General features: G+C 38.3%; 2 protein-coding genes across 2 annotated transcripts in view; both read left to right on the forward strand.

Moving 5' to 3' along the window:
• Nucleotides 1-5870: 5870 nt before the first annotated feature.
• On the forward strand, nucleotides 5871-9456 carry LOC121735391. Its single transcript, XM_042126212.1, has 2 exons — nucleotides 5871-6502; nucleotides 9403-9456. Exons 1-2 carry the CDS (start codon nucleotides 5921-5923, stop codon nucleotides 9415-9417), a joined length of 597 nt encoding a protein of 198 aa, XP_041982146.1. The 5' UTR covers nucleotides 5871-5920; the 3' UTR covers nucleotides 9418-9456.
• Nucleotides 9457-10585: 1129 nt separating this feature from the next.
• The window catches only part of LOC121735381 (putative inorganic phosphate cotransporter), a 42456-nt gene continuing 30316 nt past the window's right edge, over nucleotides 10586-22725 (forward strand). The window contains exon 1 of the mRNA XM_042126195.1: nucleotides 10586-10725. Within this exon, the coding sequence (XP_041982129.1) occupies nucleotides 10701-10725 (25 nt within the window). The 5' untranslated portion in view covers nucleotides 10586-10700. The remainder of the gene's footprint in view (nucleotides 10726-22725) is intronic.

The raw sequence follows: 22725 nt of genomic DNA on the forward strand, positions 1-22725 counted from the left end.
ATCGTTGAAATAAAATTTCATTTTGTGTTCTGAAAAATCGTATGCACCCCTCCGATGGTGTAAAACGTCCGGCGATGCTTATGATGTTATAATGAACCCATCATGCTTACAAGTGCCAAGTACAAAGACTTAATAAGCCTCTGCCTAATAATTTACAACATAGTTCCTGTACTGATAATGATACTGAATAATTTTTAAATTAGTTTAAAATAATTAAAGTATTGACACAGAATTTCATTTTTGTTGTGAGAAAATACGATTTTTACGAAAGTAAATGAATGATTCCTAAGTATATCCATACTAATATTATAAATGGGAAAATATGTTTATTTATTTATTTGTTTGTTTGTCCTTCCTTCACGCTCTAACGAAGAAACAAATCGTATTGTTTTTTGGCATAAACTTAATTGAAAGGATGAAAAGTAACATAGGCTACTTTTGGTCTTGGAAAAACATCATGTTTCTAAGGGAGCTTACGGGAATATTTGCAATTTACGCGATTTTCAAATTCCACGCGAGCGAAGCCGCGAGCAAAAGCTAGTATTTCATATTTTAACTTCCTTCTAAATCGTGTACCTTGCACCGAATCGACAACGTAGAAAAAGATATCTACGCAATTATGTTCTGAACTTGGTGTGTTTAAGATGTAAAACGTTTAACTACATATTTTAATAATATAACTTACTTTTAATAATAATTTTAATAATATAAAGTGTTACACTTTACGTAGTTACTGATAATCGTACTAGTAATCGGTAAAAATACTTCAATAAATATAATTTTTAATTCCCACGTAGAAACGACCAAGTGGTAGTTAACTCAGTTGTCATATTTTCAAGCGCAATGTAGATGCAGACAACTACAATATCTCGTAAATTAAACATAATTAGAAGAAATTAAATATACATGTGGATTCATTAATAAATAATGAAACAATGATGAAAATTTCAATAAATTTGATCGGAAATTGACAAAATGGGAGCATTTTTTCCTATTATGCGCTCTCCTGAAAAGTTGCTGTTTTGTAGATGACTCTTTTTACTTTGCACCCGTCGACTTATCTTACTCTATGTGGCACACGAGTACAATATGGCGTCGAATAGATGACGTCTTGAATACCGGCCAGTTTACTGGGTTTTATTTCAAAACCTAGGCACTAGGCAGGGTACTATTTATAGTAGGCTTTAGTATTGCATAAATAGTTGAATGATGTAAAAAACCCACTCGCATCTTGATATAAAAATAATCCTAGTTTTATTTATACAGGCTCGAAACCAGTTGTCCCAGCAGAAACTCACTTGTCCTGTGTGATCATTATAATCAGAAAGTTAGTAAAAGTACGCGATATTCCTATTTCCTACTAATCTATTTATAATGACTAGATCATGATCTACATTAACATTAGTTATAACTACACTGTAGGTAAATCATAACTAATTATTTAAATGACAAGTTGATTTACGTGGGAGAGCCATGCTTAGGCACGAATGGGCTGGCTCGACCGGAGAAATATCACGTTCTCACAGAAAACCGGCGTGAAACAGCGCTTGCGCTGTGTTTCGCCGAGTGAGTAAGTTTACCGGAGGCCCAATCCCCTACCCTATTCCCTTCCCTACCCTCCCCTATTCCCTTCCCTTCTCTACCCTCCCCTATTATCCTATTCCCTCTTAAAAGGCCGGCAACGCATCTGCAGCTCTTCTGATGCGAGTGTCCATGGGCGACGGAAGTTGCTTTCCATCAGGTGACCCGTTTGCTCGTTTGCCCCCTTATTTCATAAAAACAATTTAGATTAAGTTATAGTTATAAAGACTTTCTGAAAGGATTGGATTCAAATTTACTCAGAAAAATAAAAGAATTTTTAATATTTATTTTATTACAATAATAATGACTTTTGGTCAACAAACAACCGCTTATAAAAAATCAACTACGAAGTTTGCACTTGATTTTTTATAAGCGGTTGTTTGACGTTGAATCGTCGTCTTTATTTGAGCTGACCCTAACAATTAGGTAGATCTACACAATAACGGGGCCTGATGGGACAGGCAAATGTTTATTTAGCAGGGTTATAGCCTATACGACTTAGGCTATGCTAATATACCTAGGTACACAGGCGTAACCTAGTATTTGCTATTTAGGTCTCCAGAGAACTATTGTTTGACGCGTCGCGTATAACTGTTTTTAACAAAGTTGCATTAAAACCTAAATACCTAATGCCACTTTAAAAATACGGTCGCCAATAATTATAGGTCATACATTGCTAGTTACTATGAGTTGTGAATTGTGACCAACTTTGGTAAGTACAATGTAGGTACTTATCTAAATTTTACCTTCGATCCAGATTCTAGTATGATTGACAGACCCACCAGTAAATTACGTAGGTACACAAAAAAATCAACAGCTGAACAATATAATATAACCTCTTCCTTTTTGGAAGTCGGTTAAAAAGTAACTGATAAGTATACAAAAAAAAAAAATTACAAAGTTTCCTCTCATGCTCTGCGTGGCTTAACTACGGTTTGTCACCGCTCTATGTCTCTGTTGAGTGTTTTGTTCGTTGTTAACTGTGTTTATCTTAATCCTGGTTAAATATAACTAATCTTCATACAAATAATAATAATTAGTCACTTCAATGGTCTTAAAAGCCTGTTCAAAAGGATAGTAATACTATCATCATGACTGCAACTTAATATGGTACCTACCTACCTACCTCTAAAATAAGGACTCGCTTGGGTCACTTTTTAAATATTTGAAAGGTTGCAATTAATCTTGAATTGTACCTCAGATTTCGACGACATTAATCCTAAATGAGGTTAGGTCAAGGCAGGGACGAAAAATAACAATAAAGGCATGAACGTGCAAACTGCAAAATAAGTTCCGTTATATTTCCAGACACAAGGATTAATTATGTATGGAAGAAAAACAGCTGTCATTCAATATTATACTAGCGTTGTTTTTCGGGCACATCCGAAATTATGATGCTTGTATGACATGTAGGTGAGAGGACAACCGCCTCTCATATTAATTAATTAATCTATATATATAAAAATGGATTCTCAAATGTGTTAGTCGCGCCAAAACTCGAAAACGGTTGGATGGATTGGGCTGATTTTAGTCTTAAAATGTTCGTAGAAGTCCAGGGAAGGTTTTAAAGTGACACGAAGTTCACCGGGACAGCTACTTATTAATAATAAAGTAATATTAATTAAAAATTTCGTTGCGGGTCCCAAGACAGTTTTAGCATGTCCCTCGGACTCCCTGAGATCATATCAAAGGGTTTTCGTGGTTGGATACCGCTGTCGATCCTGGCGACACAGGATATACAGTGGTGGGAATGTGTGGTTATTCTATTTTTAAGCGACTTACAAAAAAGTTATACGTTCAGTAGTTTTAACCGTAACGCCACCGAAATCCTTCCCTATTCCTTAAACCGATGGTCCATTTGTTTAAAGAAAAGGTATAGGTAACTATAGGAACTGTAGTCTCTATAATGAACTTTAAGGCAGAACTCTCAACGGAAACCACCTTTGGTGTTGATGGTTGCGGTTGTCTATGAGTGATTGAAATGAAATTGCTAGAACTCACGAAAAAACGGTACATTTTTTTTTTATGAATTCAGGGGGCAAACGAGCAAACGGGTCACCTGATGGAAAGCAACTTCCGTCGCCCATGGACACTCGCAGCATCAGAAGAGCTGCAGGTGCGTTGCCGGCCTTTTAAGAGGGAATAGGGTAATAGGGGAGGGTAAGGATGGGATGGGAAGGGAATGGGGTAGGGGATTGGGCCTCCGGTAAACTCACTCACTCGGCGAAACACAGCGCAAGCGCTGTTTCACGCCGGTTTTCTGTGAGAACGTGGTATTTCTCCGGTCGAGCCGGCCCATTCGTGCCGAAGCATGGCTTTCCCACGTATAGGTCATAGGTACATAATATTATGTACCTATGACCTATCACGGAACCCACTTTTCGCATTTTCCATTGAACTGTATGAGTAATGAGTAGGTATATTGCAAAAAAAATCCGATCTTACCTACAGCTGTGCAAACTGTTTCGTATCGCATGTTATGGTAGCCGGCGAAATGACGTGTTTTTTGGACCTTATATCTACTCCAATAAGATCAGAAATTGTAAACAGTGGTTTTTTACGACCGTACATTGTACACCTGACATCGAAAACAAGTGTTATAGAACAGTGGAGCAACATGGAGACAATGGCACGCTCGGATGGTTGCGACCAATGATATATATTTATGAAGATTATTTACATAGGTGTCTAAAGCGACTGGTCGACAGAAAAAGACAGTAGCCGGGTAAAAGTCACTGTAATTCAGTTGTAGAGTCAACTATAATTACCAATCTATTGTAAAATCTTCTTGTACCACATAGTTACACTTTACCTTCTTATAATTATACCTACAAATTCTACAATTAAGTATAAGATCTTTCCTTGACTACCGTTTAGGCCAGGAACAATAAATTATTATTATTATATCGTAATTTGAAATTTCATGCGTTTGAATAAGCGTTAGAAATAAAAGATGTAGTTTAAGATAAATATCGTTTAACGAAACTAGGCTGTGTAAACAAGGGTCTCCGCCAATCACAGCAAGCCAGATAAGCCAGCCAATGCCATGCCATGCCGAGGCCCCCACCACTCGCCAACGCCAGCCAGCCATGCCTCGCTGGTGGGGAGCAAGCCTTAAATACCCTGTACTCGCTCATTTTGCTGATTTTTGTATCGAGTCAAATTGTTAAGCAGAAACTCTGCCCAATTATTTTTGTGAAGTGTGATTAAAGTGATAGTGTTCAAATAGTTACTTCACGTTTTATTTCACCCTGGTTTACAATCAGAAGAAGGGATGAAAAGAAATCGACCTCAAGAGGAAGATCGGCATTTGGTTCGGCCGCCAGGGTGGAGTGATTCATCGCCACTACGAGATGACATCCCCGACCCACATGAGGACTCACCGCCTTCCGCCAGAAAAATGCTCAAAAATCTTCTCGAGCATGAGGTGCAGAGAGCTTTTCGTGACCTCAATGCAGAATTACCCACGTCTGCTAAAACGAGAGAACATCGAGCTGCTTCGTTAATTCCGGAGTTTGACCCCGACAACGAGGACTGCACAGTAGTGGCTTGGATTAGGAAAATTGAACAGCTAGGCGAGATACACGGATGGGACGATAAAACAAAAGCGTTTTACCTTCAAGACAAATTAAGAGGTCAAGCCAGGAAGTGGTATAATAGACTAGAAGATTACGATTACAGTTGGGAAGACTGGAAGCTGATGCTGGTAAGAGCTTTTCCTCGTTATCGTGATTACGGAAATTTGTTAGAAGAGATGATGCAACGACGAAAACTACCCTCAGAAACCATGACAAAGTATTACCAGGAAAAAGTTGCATTGTGTTTTCGGTGTAAGTTATCGGATAGTGCAACCGTCTCATGCATTATTCGTGGCCTACCCGCATCTCTTCAAGCTAATGCACGGGCATATCAGTGTGAGAGACCGGATGAATTGTATGAGGGCTTTCTATGTGCCTTAGACGACTATAAATCTCCACAATTTTCCGATTCACGAATTTTCAATCGAGACAACAAGAATTCATCGGAAAAGAAAAGTGTTACTATTAATCCAGATGTAGACCCCTGTCCGCGCTGCAAAAAGACCGGCCACATTCTTCGTAACTGCCCTCAGCCTGATCAGCGTACATGTTTTAAATGTGGTGCTCAAGGTCACATAGCCACTCGATGTACCAGTGCCTCTGCTGCGAAGCTAATAACACCTGGCGTATCTCAGTCAATCAGGGAAATCAAGATAATACAGAATTATAGCGATATTTACAAAAAGGTTGTCAAGGTCAATAATATTTTCATTAAGGCCTATCTAGACACCGGAAGCCAGGTAAATGTATTGACTACAAATATGGCACGACTACTAAATTTGGAAATTAGTCCAACGAGCACAGTTTTAAAGGGATTTTCAGGTGGTTTTGTGACTAGTCAAGGAGAAGTGACCTTTGAGCTGGAAGTTGATGCCATACCATTGAAATGCACGGCACACCTAGCAAATGTCGACATGCAAGGAATTAATTTGTTGATTGGCCAGCCTGTTATAAATGGGAATGGTATGTCGTTAGTTATCAGCAACGGCACTGCAACGCTTAAACAAGAGGAGGACATAGATTTTACCAAACACATAAATACAATTCAGGAGCGTGAACGGTTTCCAGTGATCTGTGCTGAAGATGAATGTTTACAGCCTGGAACCTCCATTATAAAAGTCAAGATAGTAGGTAATGGAGACACGAACGACGTCGTCACCACGCCCCGTCACTTCGAGTTGCAAGGTGTTTCCTATTCACTGCCGGCTACATTGCTGCGTGGAGCCGACGGATACATGAAGGTGGTCAACACGGGTACCAGCAACATCACCTGGCGCCAGGGTGAGGTGCTGACGAGAGCCGACAACCATGAGCCACAAAGCGAGCCACAGCCAAACATTCAGGTTAGTCAATCTGCCATATCTGCCTTACCTTTGCCATTAGCCAGTTATATATTAAGTACCAGTCTTGCAACCGATGCTACTATTGGTGGAGTAAATGTTTCCGATATTAAGTCAGGGCCAATAAATGAAAAAGATCGTGATAAGTTATTAACTTTATTACATCGTTACAATAATTGTTTCGCATCTGGCACTAGTGATTTAGGTTGTACAGATTTGCTAAAAATGAAAATAAGATTAACATCAGATCAGCCTATTTATCGCCATCCGTATAGATTATCACAAAGCGAACAGGCAGTAGTCAGGTCCAAAGTTTCCGATTTACTTGACGCTGGAATTATAAAAGAATCCGATTACAATTATGCATCGCCAGTCATTTTAGTTAAAAAGAAAAATGGTGATTTTAGACTCTGCGTAGATTATCGTGCCCTTAATGCTATCACCATAAAGGATAGGTATCCATTACCAAATATCGACGACCAAATTTCTAAACTTGCTGGAAAGAATTTTTTTACAAGTCTCGACTTAGCACAAGGTTATCATCAGCTTCAAATACAAGCCGAAGATACACATAAAACTGCTTTTATCACAAACGAAGGTCAGTACGAGTACGTGCGTGTCCCTTTTGGTTTGGCTAATGCCCCATCTGTTTTTATGCGACTTATAAACAAAATTGTCAGTTCGATTAACGTTCATAATTCGAAAAACGGCGAATCCGTGTACGATATACTAGCATTCTTAGACGATTTACTTCTACCGTCTATTGACGTTGAGTCGGGTTTAAAAATTTTGGAGGTAGTTCTAAAAAAATTTCTTGATGAGAATTTAAAGTTGAATATGGCGAAATGTTCATTTTTACAAAATAAAATTACGTATTTAGGGTACGAAATCTCCCCGGACGGTATTCAGCCGAGTGAATTGAAGTTGGCAGCGGTTTCACAGTTTAAAGTCCCTACTAGTGTACACGAAATACGCCAATTTATTGGATTGTGCAGTTATTTTAGGAAGTTTATAAAAAATTTTGCTCTTATTGCTCGACCATTGACCGAAATGACAAAGAAAAATGCAACCTGGGTTTGGGGCCCCGAACAAATAAATAGCTTTGAGGAATTAAAAAAATGTTTATGGACCAGGCCTACCCTCGCTTTATATGACCCCGCGCTGCCAACCGAAGTTCACACGGACGCATGCAAATTAGGCATAGCAGGTATATTATTGCAGAGACAGAGCGATGGTACACTGCGCCCTGTCATGTATTTTAGTCGCGTAACGAGTAAAGAAGAAAGCAATTATCATAGTTACGAGTTAGAGACGCTCGCGGTAGTCGAATCACTTCGTAGATTTAGGGTCTATGTGGTAGGAAAGCGTGTGAAAGTCGTTACGGACTGTACCGCTGTAAGAGCGACCATGACGAAACGTGATATCCTTCCCCGCATCGCCAGATGGTGGATGCTCATTCAGGACTATGATATTAGTGTCGAATATAGGCCTGGAGAACGCATGCAACACGTAGATGCGCTGAGTAGAAATCCGTGTGATGTAATGAATGTCAATCGTCTCGAAGTCTGCGACTGGTTTTATACCGTACAATATCAGGACTACAGACTGAAGCAAATTATTGAACAGCTGAAAGCAAATTCTGCGGATACAAGCATTTCTAATAACTACGTTATTGTGGATGATGGGCTCTATAGGAAAACGTCTAATGGAAATCGTTTGGTAGTACCTGATATGGCAAGATGGCGAATAGTTCAAATGCATCACGATGACGTAGGTCATGTAGGGTTAGATAGGTGTATGGCACTCATAAAGAACGATTACTGGTTCCCTAAAATGACACGATTCATTCGCAAATACGTTTCTTCATGTTTACATTGTGCATACGGTAAGGGAAAACATGGAAAAAAACAAGGTTTATTAAATCCCATACCTAAGCCTACTGAGCCGATGCGAATGATTCATGTTGATCATCTAGGTCCTTTCTGTAGGTCAAAAAAGGGTTACACTTATTTGTTGGTCATCACTGATGCCTTTTCGAAGTTTGTAATTTCAGAACCTGTACGAACGGTGAATTCAGTGGAAACAATTAGAGTTCTTAAAAGAATTTTTAGCCTGTTTGGTTATCCAAATCGTGTCGTAACCGATCATGGAAAAGCATTTACTAGTAGATATTTTAAGAAATTTGCTACTGATAAACAATTTAAACATATTTTAAATGCCATTGCATGCCCCAGAGCCAACGGGCAGGTAGAGCGGACAAATCGTACCATACTCGACGCATTACGGGTTACAGATTCGAGCGAAGCATCTCCTAACTGGGTCAATTGTTTACCGGATATAGTCTGGGGTATCAACAACTCCCTAAATTCCAGCACAGGTTACAAACCATATGACCTCATGTTTGCTCGTAGCGGTCGATCACGGTGTGACGTTGAAATTCCGGACAGGCCTGTCGAGCCAGCGGCAGCTAGGCGAGAGAAGGCAAGTGCACGAATTAAGAAAGCGTCGGAGCGTATGAAGCGTAACTTTGATAAGAGGCGTAAACCCGCTCGTATTTATAGGAAGGGGGATCTAGTGCTCTGGAAACAAGCTCCCACCAGTAGTGCATCTAAAGTGAATACCAAGTTAGATGACTTATATTCTGGCCCTTATAAAATTGTAAAAGTGGTTGGTAATGACAGATATAGGATTCGCAGCATAAAAGGGCTAAGGGGATACAAAAGTTTCACTGGATTAGTAGCTGCAGATTCATTGAGACCCTACAGAAGCGTGGCTCCTATATCTGACTCTGCCAGCAGCTCTGATGAGCAATTAGAAACGGAAGACCTGATTGATCTATTAGAAAGCTAGTTGATTTGATATTAATTGCGGCGTTCTCCCCATTGCGGGAGCAACTGTTTCAGGATGGCCGAGTGTAAACAAGGGTCTCCGCCAATCACAGCAAGCCAGATAAGCCAGCCAATGCCATGCCATGCCGAGGCCCCCACCACTCGCCAACGCCAGCCAGCCATGCCTCGCTGGTGGGGAGCAAGCCTTAAATACCCTGTACTCGCTCATTTTGCTGATTTTTGTATCGAGTCAAATTGTTAAGCAGAAACTCTGCCCAATTATTTTTGTGAAGTGTGATTAAAGTGATAGTGTTCAAATAGTTACTTCACGTTTTATTTCACCCTGGTTTACAGCTGATTAGTCTCACGCTGACCGCTCGCTGACCGTCGGCGCCGATACTGAAATGTATGAAAATATACTACGCGTTAGGGTCAATTCAGACCGCAACGCGACGAGGCGAGGCGAGGCGCGGCATAAATTTGTATGTATTTGACAGATTTCGTGAGCGTGAGACGTCTTGCCAATCTGTCAAATTCATATAAATTTAGAACCTTTAGAATATAGCTTCCAGTCCACCAACGTCGATCACAGCGGGCAGTGTGCATGCTCTATTCCATACTATACTCCCCCTCCGCTCCCAGCTACCTAACTCCTCACTTCAAATACCTGTGCAGTAATCATGACAGAAATCTCCGTTCCACCAATAATTTGCGCTTCCAATGTCCTCCCCATAGTTCCACTCTCGTCCACTCTTCCTTTCATATTCAATCAATTCTCCTTTGCAATTCACTTCCAAAAGAAATTAGGATGTCCGAAACTAAAGAATTGTTTAAACGCAAAGTTCATGATAATTATCTTTATTCATTAATTATTCTTGTTGTGTATGTCTTATAGTTATTTAATCTATATATAATGTATTTCAATATTCTCTGTCCCCTTAGTATTTTGCATCTACCTCACTATCTCTGCAACACCCTAGGGTTTGGCTGGAAGAAAATGCCACAAGGCATTAAGCCCGCCTTTGTGTAACAATGTGCAAAAGTTTTAAATAAAAAATAAAATAAATGCATTTACGCATCGCGTTGCGGTCTGAATCAACCCTTATTCAAAAACGCTCCCTGAAATTTCATACATCTCGGGCCATCAGCGCCGACGCGCGACGCACGGTGCACGTGCGGTTATATACTAAAATCAGCTACAGCATCTCTACATCTATGTCTGCGGCGGCGAGGTCTCGCGTGTTGTCAGTGGTTGTCAGTCGCTCGACAACCCGCGCGCGCAACCCGCGCTCGCAACCCGCGCCTGCAACCTCTGCGACCCGCGACCCGCGTGTGTTGTGCTTGTTGTTACTGTGTTTGGTTACAATTACAAAATGAAAATGCACATACCTATGTTTGGTGAGTTTTTCAGCCAAATTGTTGCTATAAGGAGGACTATTACAAAAATGTTATTCAAAATAATTCAAAATTATTCGCATATTGTATGACGCCTGAGTTTGGAGGTATTTGACTGCATAATTTAATTTATTCTGCATAATATTTATTGCTGTATATTTGTATAATAAAAATTAAAACTCTTTAGTCTTTATAATTTAAACTTGGTCTATTCCCTAAGTGCTTGCTCAAACTAATCTAGAAGGACCAAGAATACTTTAAATTAGAAAAATGCCGTTAATTAATAGTCAATAGGACCTAAAACATTACTAGACTTTTCTCTTTTATTTTTAATACACATAAACTAATTACTTACGTTAAACGTTAAATAGATAAAAGTACGCAAAAAAAAGATTTTATTACGTAGTTTTTATAATAAAAATAAGTACACAAGGCAACATGTTATATAATATTTTATTTTAACGTCCTTTGGCTATATTTTACGTCGGCTTATTAGTCTTATTAATTTATTGTTACGTAGAAGTAATTATTGCCATTGTTTTAAACAAGATGACCCGGTGAATTTCGTAATTCGTATCACTTTCCTTTTATTAAAAACTACTTAAAACTGCATAGACTTCAAGACTGAATCAGCCAAAATGGGCTCCGCCGTTTTCGAGTTTTAGCAACATACAGTAGGACCTCGTTAATCCGGAGAGGCAAAAACACAACCCTTTGCGGATTTGCGAATCCTATTGCCCGGCCGGATTACAGCGATCACCGAACAAGCGGGAGTCCGGATTACCGAGGCCCTACTGTATTTAAGTTTTAAATTATAACATATAATAGGTATTTTCAATAATATTTAGAGCTATGAATAAGTAAACAAGACAAAGATAGAGCCAATGCCAAGAGAGTATTAAGGTGTTGATGGATCTTAAATTTTTTACCGATCTTACATCTTATATCTTTAAGCGAGCAATTCTTGTATAATATATATAATTGGAATCTCGGAATCGGCTCCAACGATTTTCATGAAAATTAGTATAATATAGGGGGTGGGGGCGATAAGTCGATCTAGCGAGGAATCATTTTTAGAAAATGTCTTTTTATTCGTGTTTTATCGAATACCGAGCAAAGCTCGGTCAAATAGCTAAAATATTCATGGAAAATGAAAAATCGTTTTGCCGTTTACTCTTTACAAAGCTTTTCTAGATTTCAGAAAACCACCGCCACGGTTAAACAGTAACTAATCGAGAAACCGGCAAAAAAAACCTCCATTGTCTGTCAATGATATTAAAAAATTCTGCTCAAAATTTATTAATTTTTTAGGGTTCCGTACCCAAAGGGTAAAAACCCTATTACTGAGACTTCGATGTCTGTCCGTCTGTCCGTCTGTCCGTCCGTCCGTCCGTCTGTCTGTCTCCAGGCTGTATCTCAAGAACCGCTATAGCTAGACTTCTGAAATTTGCACAGATTGTGTATATCTGTTGCCGCTATAACAACAAATACCTTCTAAAAACAAAATAAAATTAATATTTAAGGGGGGCTCCCATACAACAAACGTGATTTTTTTGGCCTTTTTTTCTCGATATCCATAATGGTAACAGATAGGTACTTGATATTTTCACAAAAGCCCTAATTATATGTCTACTTTAATAATTATTAAGTAATAAATAATAATATTAAAATAAAATAAACATTTAAGCGTAAAATACAAAAACACAATTTTTGGTCTATTTTTGCTGTATAACGTTACGGAACCCTTCGTGCACGAGTCCGATTCGCACTTGGCCGATTATCATGAACATGTTGCCAGGTATTCTGCAAACTCTGTAAGGATGCAGTTCTCAGAAAACTATTTGTTGTAACACTGTTGTATTTGTTGTTGATGTTTATGCAAAAAGGCAGAGTTGTACAACGACCTTTGCGACGGCCTCTACAATCTGTTCAGAGTTATGTTGCCTCTGATTTGACTATTATGTTAGAGGACATAAGGATCAATCTCAGATAATCCAAGGCAAATGACTCTAAAACAATCTAATGCCAGCCTTAAACGCAGTAATTGTTAATTAAAGTTATGTAAATTTAATCACGACAGTTTTGCGGTTGTTGATTTCGTATATAGCAGGCATAAGTACCTGTTATATACGACTTTTTATATACTGACATTTTCTAAGAATATATTATATACTACTATATAAACCTGGCCATATTTATGTTAATTTTCTATGTCTTATAAACTGTAGTTTGTAAGACATCCAAACGGACAAACGTACGTTCATTTTTACAAACGTATTTGGAGTGTTGATCGGCTATTTGCTTGAATGGAAGTACCCTCAACACCCATACACGGGTTCCCTCCCTCCGTCTTACGAATTTTCGATCAGGCTACGTGTTTTGACGCTTGGTTACATTTGCTATTAATCAAAAAAAGGTTTACAACGCTGCTAAAGATGTTTTTACTTCAAAGAAGTATCACTTAAGAGGGCTACTGAGTACTGAACCAAAAAATTAAAATATAATATCGTCATTCTCTCTTCAAACTCACGCCCGTCTTTCATCGCAAATCACATAAATCATCGCCAAGTTAGTTTTACTTGAATAAAAGACGAACATAATTATAATGATTATGAAAAAAGTGTTTTGAGCAAATTTAAGTTTTATCAATGCCTTTTTAGATATTAAAGAAAAGACAGCAAACTTCGAAGATCCAAGCAAAAATGTGTCTAAACAAGGTTTTTTGTAAAAAAGTAACTATCGAACATTTTTTCAGTGATCTGTTTTCGTCTTGAACATCTAATCTTCATGAACTGAAGTTACTTGTGTAAAAAAATCAGTTTTCGAGACGTTACAGATTTTGAAATCTAGGTATAAGTATGTAGTCAAGTTAGGGTCAGGTGCATTCTTAACTCTACATTCTACATGTCTCGGCAAAGTTTCTTTAGATACTTATCAACGTTATCTTATCTAGATTTTTTCTCACAGTTATTATATTTTTAGACGACCGCTCGTCTTATTGGAACCGACAGCAAAAACTGATACACGATGACAGCCTGTTAAACTGCTTATTATGTTTTTTACCGGCAAAAGTCATTCTAAATGTTTTATATTCGCTTCAATCGTTTAGAATCTAAACGAAATCTAAACTTTAGATTATAGTCAGGTTAGCAGATGTTAGTCACAAAACTCATTTATATTCTATACTAATATTATAAATGCGAAAGTGTGTCTGTCTGTCTTTCTGTCTGTTACCTCTTCACGCTCAAACAGATTTTGCTAAAAAGCGGAGATTATTTGAGTCCCGAGAAAGGACATAGGATACTTTTTCATCCTGGAAAAATGTGTGGTTTCAGCGTCGCCTAGTATTTATTAAAATATGTGAAAATTGGTTCAAACAAGTAATATCATACTAAGCTTTGGTTATCAATTCAAATTCAAATCATTTATTTCGGGCATCAGTGGCCCATATAACAAATACCTTAAATCTAACATACATATCAATTATACAGGGTGTAACAAAAATAAGTGATAATACTTTAAATTGTGTACGTGTTCCTTGTATAGAGTTCACTGTGAAAGTAGCAGCGCTGAAAGACCAAAATTTTTTTCACTTTTGTATGGGGAAACTCGTGACGCTCGGACCCTTGCCCATACAAAAGTGAAAAAAAATTTTCGTCTTTCAGAGCTGCTACTTTCATAGTGAACTCTCTACAAGAAACACGCACACAACCTAAAGTATTATCACTTATTTTTGTTACACCCTGTAAAAACTAACACTGTCACGTTTTGCCGGCGACGTGACTCGCTTCGTTCCGGAGTCTCCCCCGGAACCTCCGATAGACTACATCCATCAGCCAGAACTCCGGCGCCTCGAAAGTCGACAGAAGATGCGTCGGTACTCTCACCACAAAGGAGCTAAAGTTAACCTTGTGGCGAGACTGCAGACGCTCGACCCACAGGCGCAGTGTCGTCTTCTTCTGGATGTAGTCCACGACGTCCTCGACCTCCATGGACTAGTGCAGGCGGGATATGTACAGGGGCGTCGCGGGGACCTCGCTCCGCAGACGCAGCTCAGGTACATATGGTGCGGTGCCGCGATGGTTGCGGGCGGCGGGCTTCTTCTTCCTCCTCTCCACCAGTATGAAGCCCTCCTCATCGCATCTCCTGCTCTCGTCCTTGCCAGGCCGAGAAGAATCCACCTTGCGGCTCTTCGTAGCCTTGCGGCTCTCCTTAGTCTCGCGACTCTTCGGAGCCTTGCGGCTCGCATGTGCTTAAGAACTTTGTTTCTTTATCGTTTTGTTTATTATTATATTCATATCAAAAAGTGGGTTTTGTACCATAGAACTAATAGATTCATAGGCAGATGACGACGCTACGTTATTTGGTCCAGTTATGTCAATTTAATGTTAGTGGAGATCTGTTGGCTGGATTTGACATAACGCAACCAAATTACGTAGGTCCGCAATCTGCCTATGAATCAACAACTTCTCTGATAGTACCATAATATGCTTAGTTTGTTTTCGAAGGGCATACCTACATTCTGCACAGAGTAGGTAACACGTTTTTAATTCCCACTTGCCAGGAAAATTGACGTTTTTTTTTAAATCTGGGTGGAGGGGAGCAGCTGTCTCCCCCCCTGCCCCTAAAATAAATAAAATAAAAAATGTTTTATTTCTGAGTAAATTTGAATCAAATTTTTTCAGAATGTCTACCTGATGCCTACCACCGGTTCGGGAACTACCCCGGCGAGAAGAACCGGCGTAAGAAACTCGCAAACTGTTCAATTACCATGTTGTTAAAAATTGTAAAAATCGAGAAACAGCGGTAGATATAACAAAATTGTATTTTTGTCTCGATTCACTAAGCAAACTGAATTAGGCTAATTATGTTGTTAGGAAATATAATTGGGAAATGGGAAGATACTGAAAAGGATAAAGGATTGTCTAGTTCTAAATTGTTTTAATATCTTCAATCAAAGACGTACCTTTATAAAATTGATGGTATATTTAGGGAAAAAGTGTGATGAAAAAAGATTAACAGCCATTTCTGCTAAGTGTAGTATTCGTTTATGATTGTCTAATATAGTTGTTGATTGCGCATGCATAGCTTGGCGATCTTTGGCAATAGTGGTCATCCATCATGTTCAAATATGCAACGTAGAGTTGAAATATCGATTTTTATGAAATGTTGCTTTCATGAAATTTCACTTCTGTCAGTTTGTGTGAAAAAGGCTTTACATAACCCGACTAAATCACGTAGGTCTGCCATCTGCGAATGATTCAATTTCTCTAATAGTGCATGTGTGGGAATATGCGTGGCCACCACAAAGGAAGATCTTCCGACCGAGCGAGGTGTTATGCTCGGTCAGGTCGAAGCTCACGTGATACATCTCAGCTGTCGTATATATACTGACGCGCTCAGAAAATGTTAGGCGAATTGTGGGTACCGCCACACATGTAAAGTATTACATAATATTAATAACAATAATTCCATCTAACTTAAAAAAGAGAGATAGCATGATATCCACGATTAATTTTAACACGAATGTACCAGAAACTTCCATAGAAGCCTTGGTAACTTGTTAGGTACTAAAGTTTCCCTTTTTAACTAATTACCTACTTTGTTTCCATCGCAATTCGCGTAATTATTATTAGCTGAAAATTTTCCTTAGGACATGAGGAAAATGCCGTAAAAATAGGGTAAGTCAAAGGTTACTCGTGTAACTCCTTTAGTCTTTGCGTCCCTAGTTCTTAAGATCCCCCTTTCCTCCCTATCCGGTTACCTCACTCAATGTTTCGCCTTTCGTTTTTTTACGCCGGTTTTCTATGAGACCGTGTTATTAACCTATCAATCCCCAAGCGGCACCCGGCTGTCGCATAATAGACAAGCCAGTCCATACTTATTAATATATTCTGTTATAGTGATCCTTAAGCTTTGAGCATAAAGACCATATCGGGGGTAAAATAAGCTTGAACAAGTTCTCAATGGTCGCGCATCAATGGTGCGCTAAATATAGTTAGTTACGGGGCCACGGACATCCGCGCCACAATACAAATATATACAGTAGAGTCTGCATACTAGACCCACTTAGTTTTGTGTTCTGTCTACAAGACCGCCTGAACCAGGCGTGCCTTAAACTAGGAGTAACTACATCATTCATAGAATCATGGAGCTGTGCGACATTGAAATGGTTAAGAAACACTATTAATGTGATTTCTCATTTTGAATAACTTTTACTAGCAATATACTTGCAGAATCACGTGCGTGTAAAACTTGTGTATAATATTTTAAGAGGAGTCCACACCGCCCTTTTTTCCATACAAACGTTGTCCCCTGTTTCCTCCCTGGATAATGCTAGTAGAGTTATAATTTTTTTCCTGAATATCTACGGCCACCAATACAATGTCCCTATGTTTTTTTTTATAATTTAATTTCGTTCGTTCGTTCGTTCGAACGTTCAAAAACCCAAAAAATGCCCAGTTTTCCCGCGGTGTTCACACATCCAGAAAACAGATTTGGCTAGATTGTACAAAAAAAAATAAAACATTGAAACACAGCTCAAGCCTTTCTTTAATCTTTAATGAAAAAAGTACTTTGGAGAAGGAAACAGGGGACAACGAATCGTTGATTTTCTGCAGTTGTCTCTATCGCGTTCTGCGGTATAGGCTTGAGGTAAGGGAGACAGCTATAGATATTACGCGTACTTTTTTTCATTTCTCTAGCCCCTGGTGTATCCTCTTATTGAACGAGTTTATTATCAGCGACAGGTCACAGGATTAAGTTACTGTACTGTATGATATATTTACATTATGTATGAGTGTCCATAGCCTCAGCTATTGTGCTCGATTCATTATTTGCCATGCATCTACAATCTACTTACATGATTAGATATCACAACTATCAAATTTAGTACAAATATACTTTGCATGTGTATATAAGGTATATTATAATTTGAGTGTCGGGACTAATTTTATGCCAAATTTCATGTCAATCGGTTCAGCTTGAAGACTTCAATAGAATAAGACAGAAATATAGTCAAGCACTCTTTCTTACATATAAAATTATGAAATATGTGCCTATTTCACCACTTCCTGATAAGTGACGCTATCCACCAATTGAGTTGACAGATCAAGTATGGAGAATCTGTCAAAAAAGTTGTGAATAGCCTATTCGGCACTTTATAAGAAAGCGGTGAAACAGGCCCTAAATTAGACTCTAAATCTGTCAGATGTTAGTTGTAAATAGCCTATCCGGCACTTATACTAGTAAGTGGTGAAACAGGCCCTTAGGATTATAGATAACCGAATACTCTGACGTGAAGAACTCGACTAGTGAGTCACATAACAGATACGTTTAATTAGTGGTTAGTTTTTGCGACGAACAGCAATTAGCTACTGAAGGTGATATCCGGTGATGGTACGGCGATCACATAGCCTGTGAGAACTATAAAAACTCAGGGTATTTAAACTAATCTGTTATGTACTGATACATCCTACGTTTGTTTCGGTTGAGGTGGTCAATTTTATTGAAACGAGACAGAACTTTTTTTTTAAATAAGGGGGCAAACGAGCAAACGGGCTGATGGGAAGCAACTTCCGTCGCCCATGGACAATTGCAGCATTAGAAGAGCTGCAGGTGCGTTGCCATCCTTTTAAGAGGGAATAGGGTAATAGGGGAGGGGATTGGGCCTCCGGTAAACTCACTCACTCAGCGAAACACAGCGCAAGCGCTGTTTCACGCCGGTTTTCTGTGAGAACGTGGTATTTCTCCGGTTGGGTCGGCCCATTCGTGCCGAAGCATGGCTCTCCCACGTTAATAATACCCAATGTTTGTGTAACTTTGTTCAATCAATCGTCCGTCTTGTCAGACAATACTTATTTATTTTTAAAATTTGTGTAATCCCGTTTTGAGTGCCAGCGCCGGTAGCCGTTGTTTTAAATCTCGGCTGCCATGCCGGCAATATACTTACCGCCGGTTCCCATTGCTGATATTTTTGGGAGCCGGCGCGGCGCCGGCAGCGGAGGCACTCCCATTACGAGTAACTTTAGCCGTGTTTACGAGTAGCGACTATAGTGAATACAGGAATAATATTTCATAAACTAGATGACGCCCTATATATATTATTCGTTTACGGGTACGGAAACGTACATTTCAGCAAAATCGGTTCAGTGGTTTTGGCCGTGAAGAGGTAATAGACAGACGGACGGACAGACAGACAGATAAGACATACACACTTTAGTTTTTATAATATTATCATGGATATTTCCGTGCTAATATAATTATAAACTTATAAATAAGGCATATTTAATTATAATTAAGTATTCTAGAAATGTTAATTTAGTTTTTTCACCAATTGCTGTAAATAATAATTATGATGTACTTACATTTGTAGATTGATATAGTATTCCAGAGTGGAAGACGCTGGGAGCTGTGTCACAGTTTTCACTAGTACAGCTCCCAACGCTAAAATCACTGATCTCGTATTGAAATTAAATATGCCTTATTTATAAGCTTTTCAATGTATATGATTTGAAATAAATAAACTATTATTATAAAAAAAAAAAAAAATTATAAACTGTTCTATTAATATGATTACAAACTTGGAGTCTTTAATTCCCTCCAACGACAAGTGACAATTAGGGCTGCGACGCGACGGCGACACGAGACGGCGGCGACACGACGCGTCGACGACACCAGGCCTGCATTCCTGCACTTTCTCCACCCAGGCTCTCACCGTTATGCAAACAATGTTAATTGCACGAGGACATTGCTAATAAATTAGCACTTTTTACGCACATGGGTATATAATATCATGCTATCTTCCTCACGGAATACGAAAAACTAAAGAGATAGCATACAATAATAATGACGACCTCTGTGGCTAAGCTAGCTAAGCCGGAGGTCGCGGGTTCGAATCCCGCCGACGGAACAAAAAGTTTTCAATGTTCCCGGGTCTGGATGTGTATTAAATATGTGTATGATATAATAAAAATCTTAAATGTATGTATAGTATAAAAGTATTAAATATATTTCCGTTATCTGGTACCTGTAACACAAGTCCTTTAGGTACATAGCACGGGGCCAGACTGACGTGGTGTGAAGCGTCCATAGATATTATTATTATTATTATAAAATAATAAGTCTAACTCCGACCGCGCGACCAATAATCTGTTGACGATTAGAATTCAAATACTAATTTAAAAATGGTTTAAGATTCGGACGGTAATAAATGCTAGATGTGATGAGATATTTTAATCTTGTATGAGAAAGGGAATTTCAATTCATGTGGCGACTTTAATTGTTAGCTTTTGTTTTCAGTTAGTGTTACCTCTTTACAACGTAAAATTGAAGATAGTAAGTAAATATCGTTATTCAAGTTATAACACCGCGTACGTCGCTTTTTGGCTATTTTGAAATTTTGATGCCATTCGCTAGAAAATCATCCAAACAGGAACACATATCGCTTAACAAAAACTCCTAAAATAATTATTAAATAGTAATTATTAAATACAAAATTATGCAATTGTTTTCTCGCTCCTGAAAAGTTGTTATTTTTTAACCGACTTCCAAAAAACGAGGAGATTATATGTTCGACTGTGGTTTTTTTGTATGTTCAACGATTACTCCGCCGTTTGTAAAGGTCGATATAGTGTTTAGCTTTTCAGCAGTTTACTATTTATTGACCTAATTCTTTGGTTATAAAAGAATTAGGTCAATAAATAGTAAACTGAAGCCAACCAAGGCCAAACAAGGTTCAATAGTAGTACCCTAGATCTGCCTTCGACCACGAGGCAGTATTTGAACTATCCTAGCGCAGAGCGCTCCATGTCCGAGTTTTATAGGAGCCAGAGTTTGAAGATGACATTGACATATAATTTTATAGAGCGGAATTTCTATATATCTTTATTTTTATCTTTATTTCATAGATAAAATTTCATATTTCAGCAGGCTTAGCGTAACAACATTAGACACGGGAAAGAATGGTAATATAATGGTGGAAAAATACTGACAAATTTTAGTGACAAAATGGCGGATCACATTTGTCAATCTGTCACTTTGTCTATTCTTGCGTAGAAAAAAACTGTTGCTTGCTAAGCCTGCTGAGTAGTAAAGAGTTTTCTTTCTGCATTTCCTACTAGCTGGAGTTTGTAGGTGACATTGATTACGTGTGCGAGTAGGTTTGAGGCACAGATTGTTTGAGGTTATTATTAAACAGTGGACAATGAAAACGATTTGCCAAAGACCTTATTAATGTGGACAATGCTTTTGTATGTTGTAAATTATAGGATACAATTGTACAGTGAACTGCGGACAATATTAGTTATTATGTACGGGTATATAACACAGACATGTATGATGTACCTGTAAACGTATAAGTTATAACGTGACCTGATCGAAAATGCGTAAGACAGAGGGAGCGTAGACCACGCGGGGGAAAAATATATGCCTGTATGCCAGGGTGAGGGGTATATAGCTATCGCCGTATATGTCGTATCTATTATACTGCTTTACATGGGGCCCAACAAGCGTAAGAAAAAAATTCACGGGCCCCGAAACAAATTTTTATATGGGGCCCCGACAAAGCACGCTACGCTTCTGATGTCTGCTGTTTTGTTTTCGCTTCTGCCAGCACTGCCGAAATGCGACACATTGTTTTTTCGTCATAATGGTTTTATAGACTTTGACATTTTAGAACTTGAAAAACTAATAGCTTACCTACAGGTACAGTTTTAGTTTTTATTAATATCGAGTTCACAAATTCTTTCAGCAGAGCAGCAACTGATGGTGATCATTATTTCCTACGTTACAATACGTATAAACTGTAAAGGACACGTATAAATATGTATTCACGTAAAACTAATTCAAACACATTAAAGTCAAATTAAAGTGTATTTGGCAACACGAAAAATTACTTAATATGAGTCTGTATAAACTACGTCATTAGAAGTCTTTAAAGTGACCTAGGACTTCAACTCATAATATTTAAGTATAATATTAGTTTTGTAGCACTCCATTAACTTAAGTTTTTTATGCTAATTAAAAATGAGTAAATTACAAAAAAAAAAAAACAATCTATTATCTATATTTATATACGTGATCCAAAAACGTTGTATCCCTTTTGACGAAAAATGGGGAAACGTAGGTGAATGAAATTTTGCACAGTTATAGTTTATATGGTGAAGGAGTGCATCGAGCTATTATTATTTTGAAATAATGCTTTTATCTAATATATAAATATAAAGTAATGTTTTGTTTGTTAAATTTTTTTTTAACAAACAAAACATTACACACACTATAACACACACACTAGGAAAAATGATAGATTTTAGAGTGACAAGCCTATAGATACGAATTAAAATCTTTTATTTATGGTTGAAGTCTGTTGACAACAAGGTGACAAATTGAGAATGGATTATAGTTTTTTTTTCTATTAGACAATGCTTACACGGCCAGTCTGAGATCAGCTGAGTCCCAAAGACAAGAGTTGAAAAAAATATGATAAAGTCAATATTTTTTTTACAATATATAGGTAGTAGTCCTAATGCCGTTAATAATAAGGTCGAATTTCGACCATCGGGCGATCTCTAGTTCTAGTTAATTTCATGAAACCTAACCTCACCAGCGTTAATGCGACAAGCGGTTTATTTATCATACTCACTTGTTGTCGAAAAAAATAATAACTATTTCTGACATTGTCGGATCGTCGAAAAGAACTCTACGAACATTCTAGAGCATTACTTACATTTGGCAGTCGTTGCAATTGAGACAAACGGCCTCAGGTGCTACAAATTGCACAACAGACGCCGAGAACATAATAACACCGACTTGTCAAGTTGTCACGCTTCACTTCTGCTGACATTATAATACTTAGTTACTAGATTTTACCTAGGGCCTAATTACTTGAGCTTGAGTTCCAAAATAAAACCAGGAGCGTATACGGGATACTACCGTCTTCTGTATATGATGATTTCAACGTCATATCGAATTGGTGTTAGTAGTATGTCGTATTTGCAATAATAT

This window comes from Aricia agestis, chromosome 17 (assembly GCF_905147365.1).
Source record: "Aricia agestis chromosome 17, ilAriAges1.1, whole genome shotgun sequence".
In the NCBI taxonomy this organism is placed as follows: domain Eukaryota; kingdom Metazoa; phylum Arthropoda; class Insecta; order Lepidoptera; family Lycaenidae; genus Aricia; species Aricia agestis.

Excerpts from the sequence above, each read along its gene's own strand:
- LOC121735391 (XM_042126212.1), top strand. The coding sequence starts at position 5,921 with ATGGCACGACTACTAAATTTGGAAATTAGTCCAACGAGCACAGTTTTA.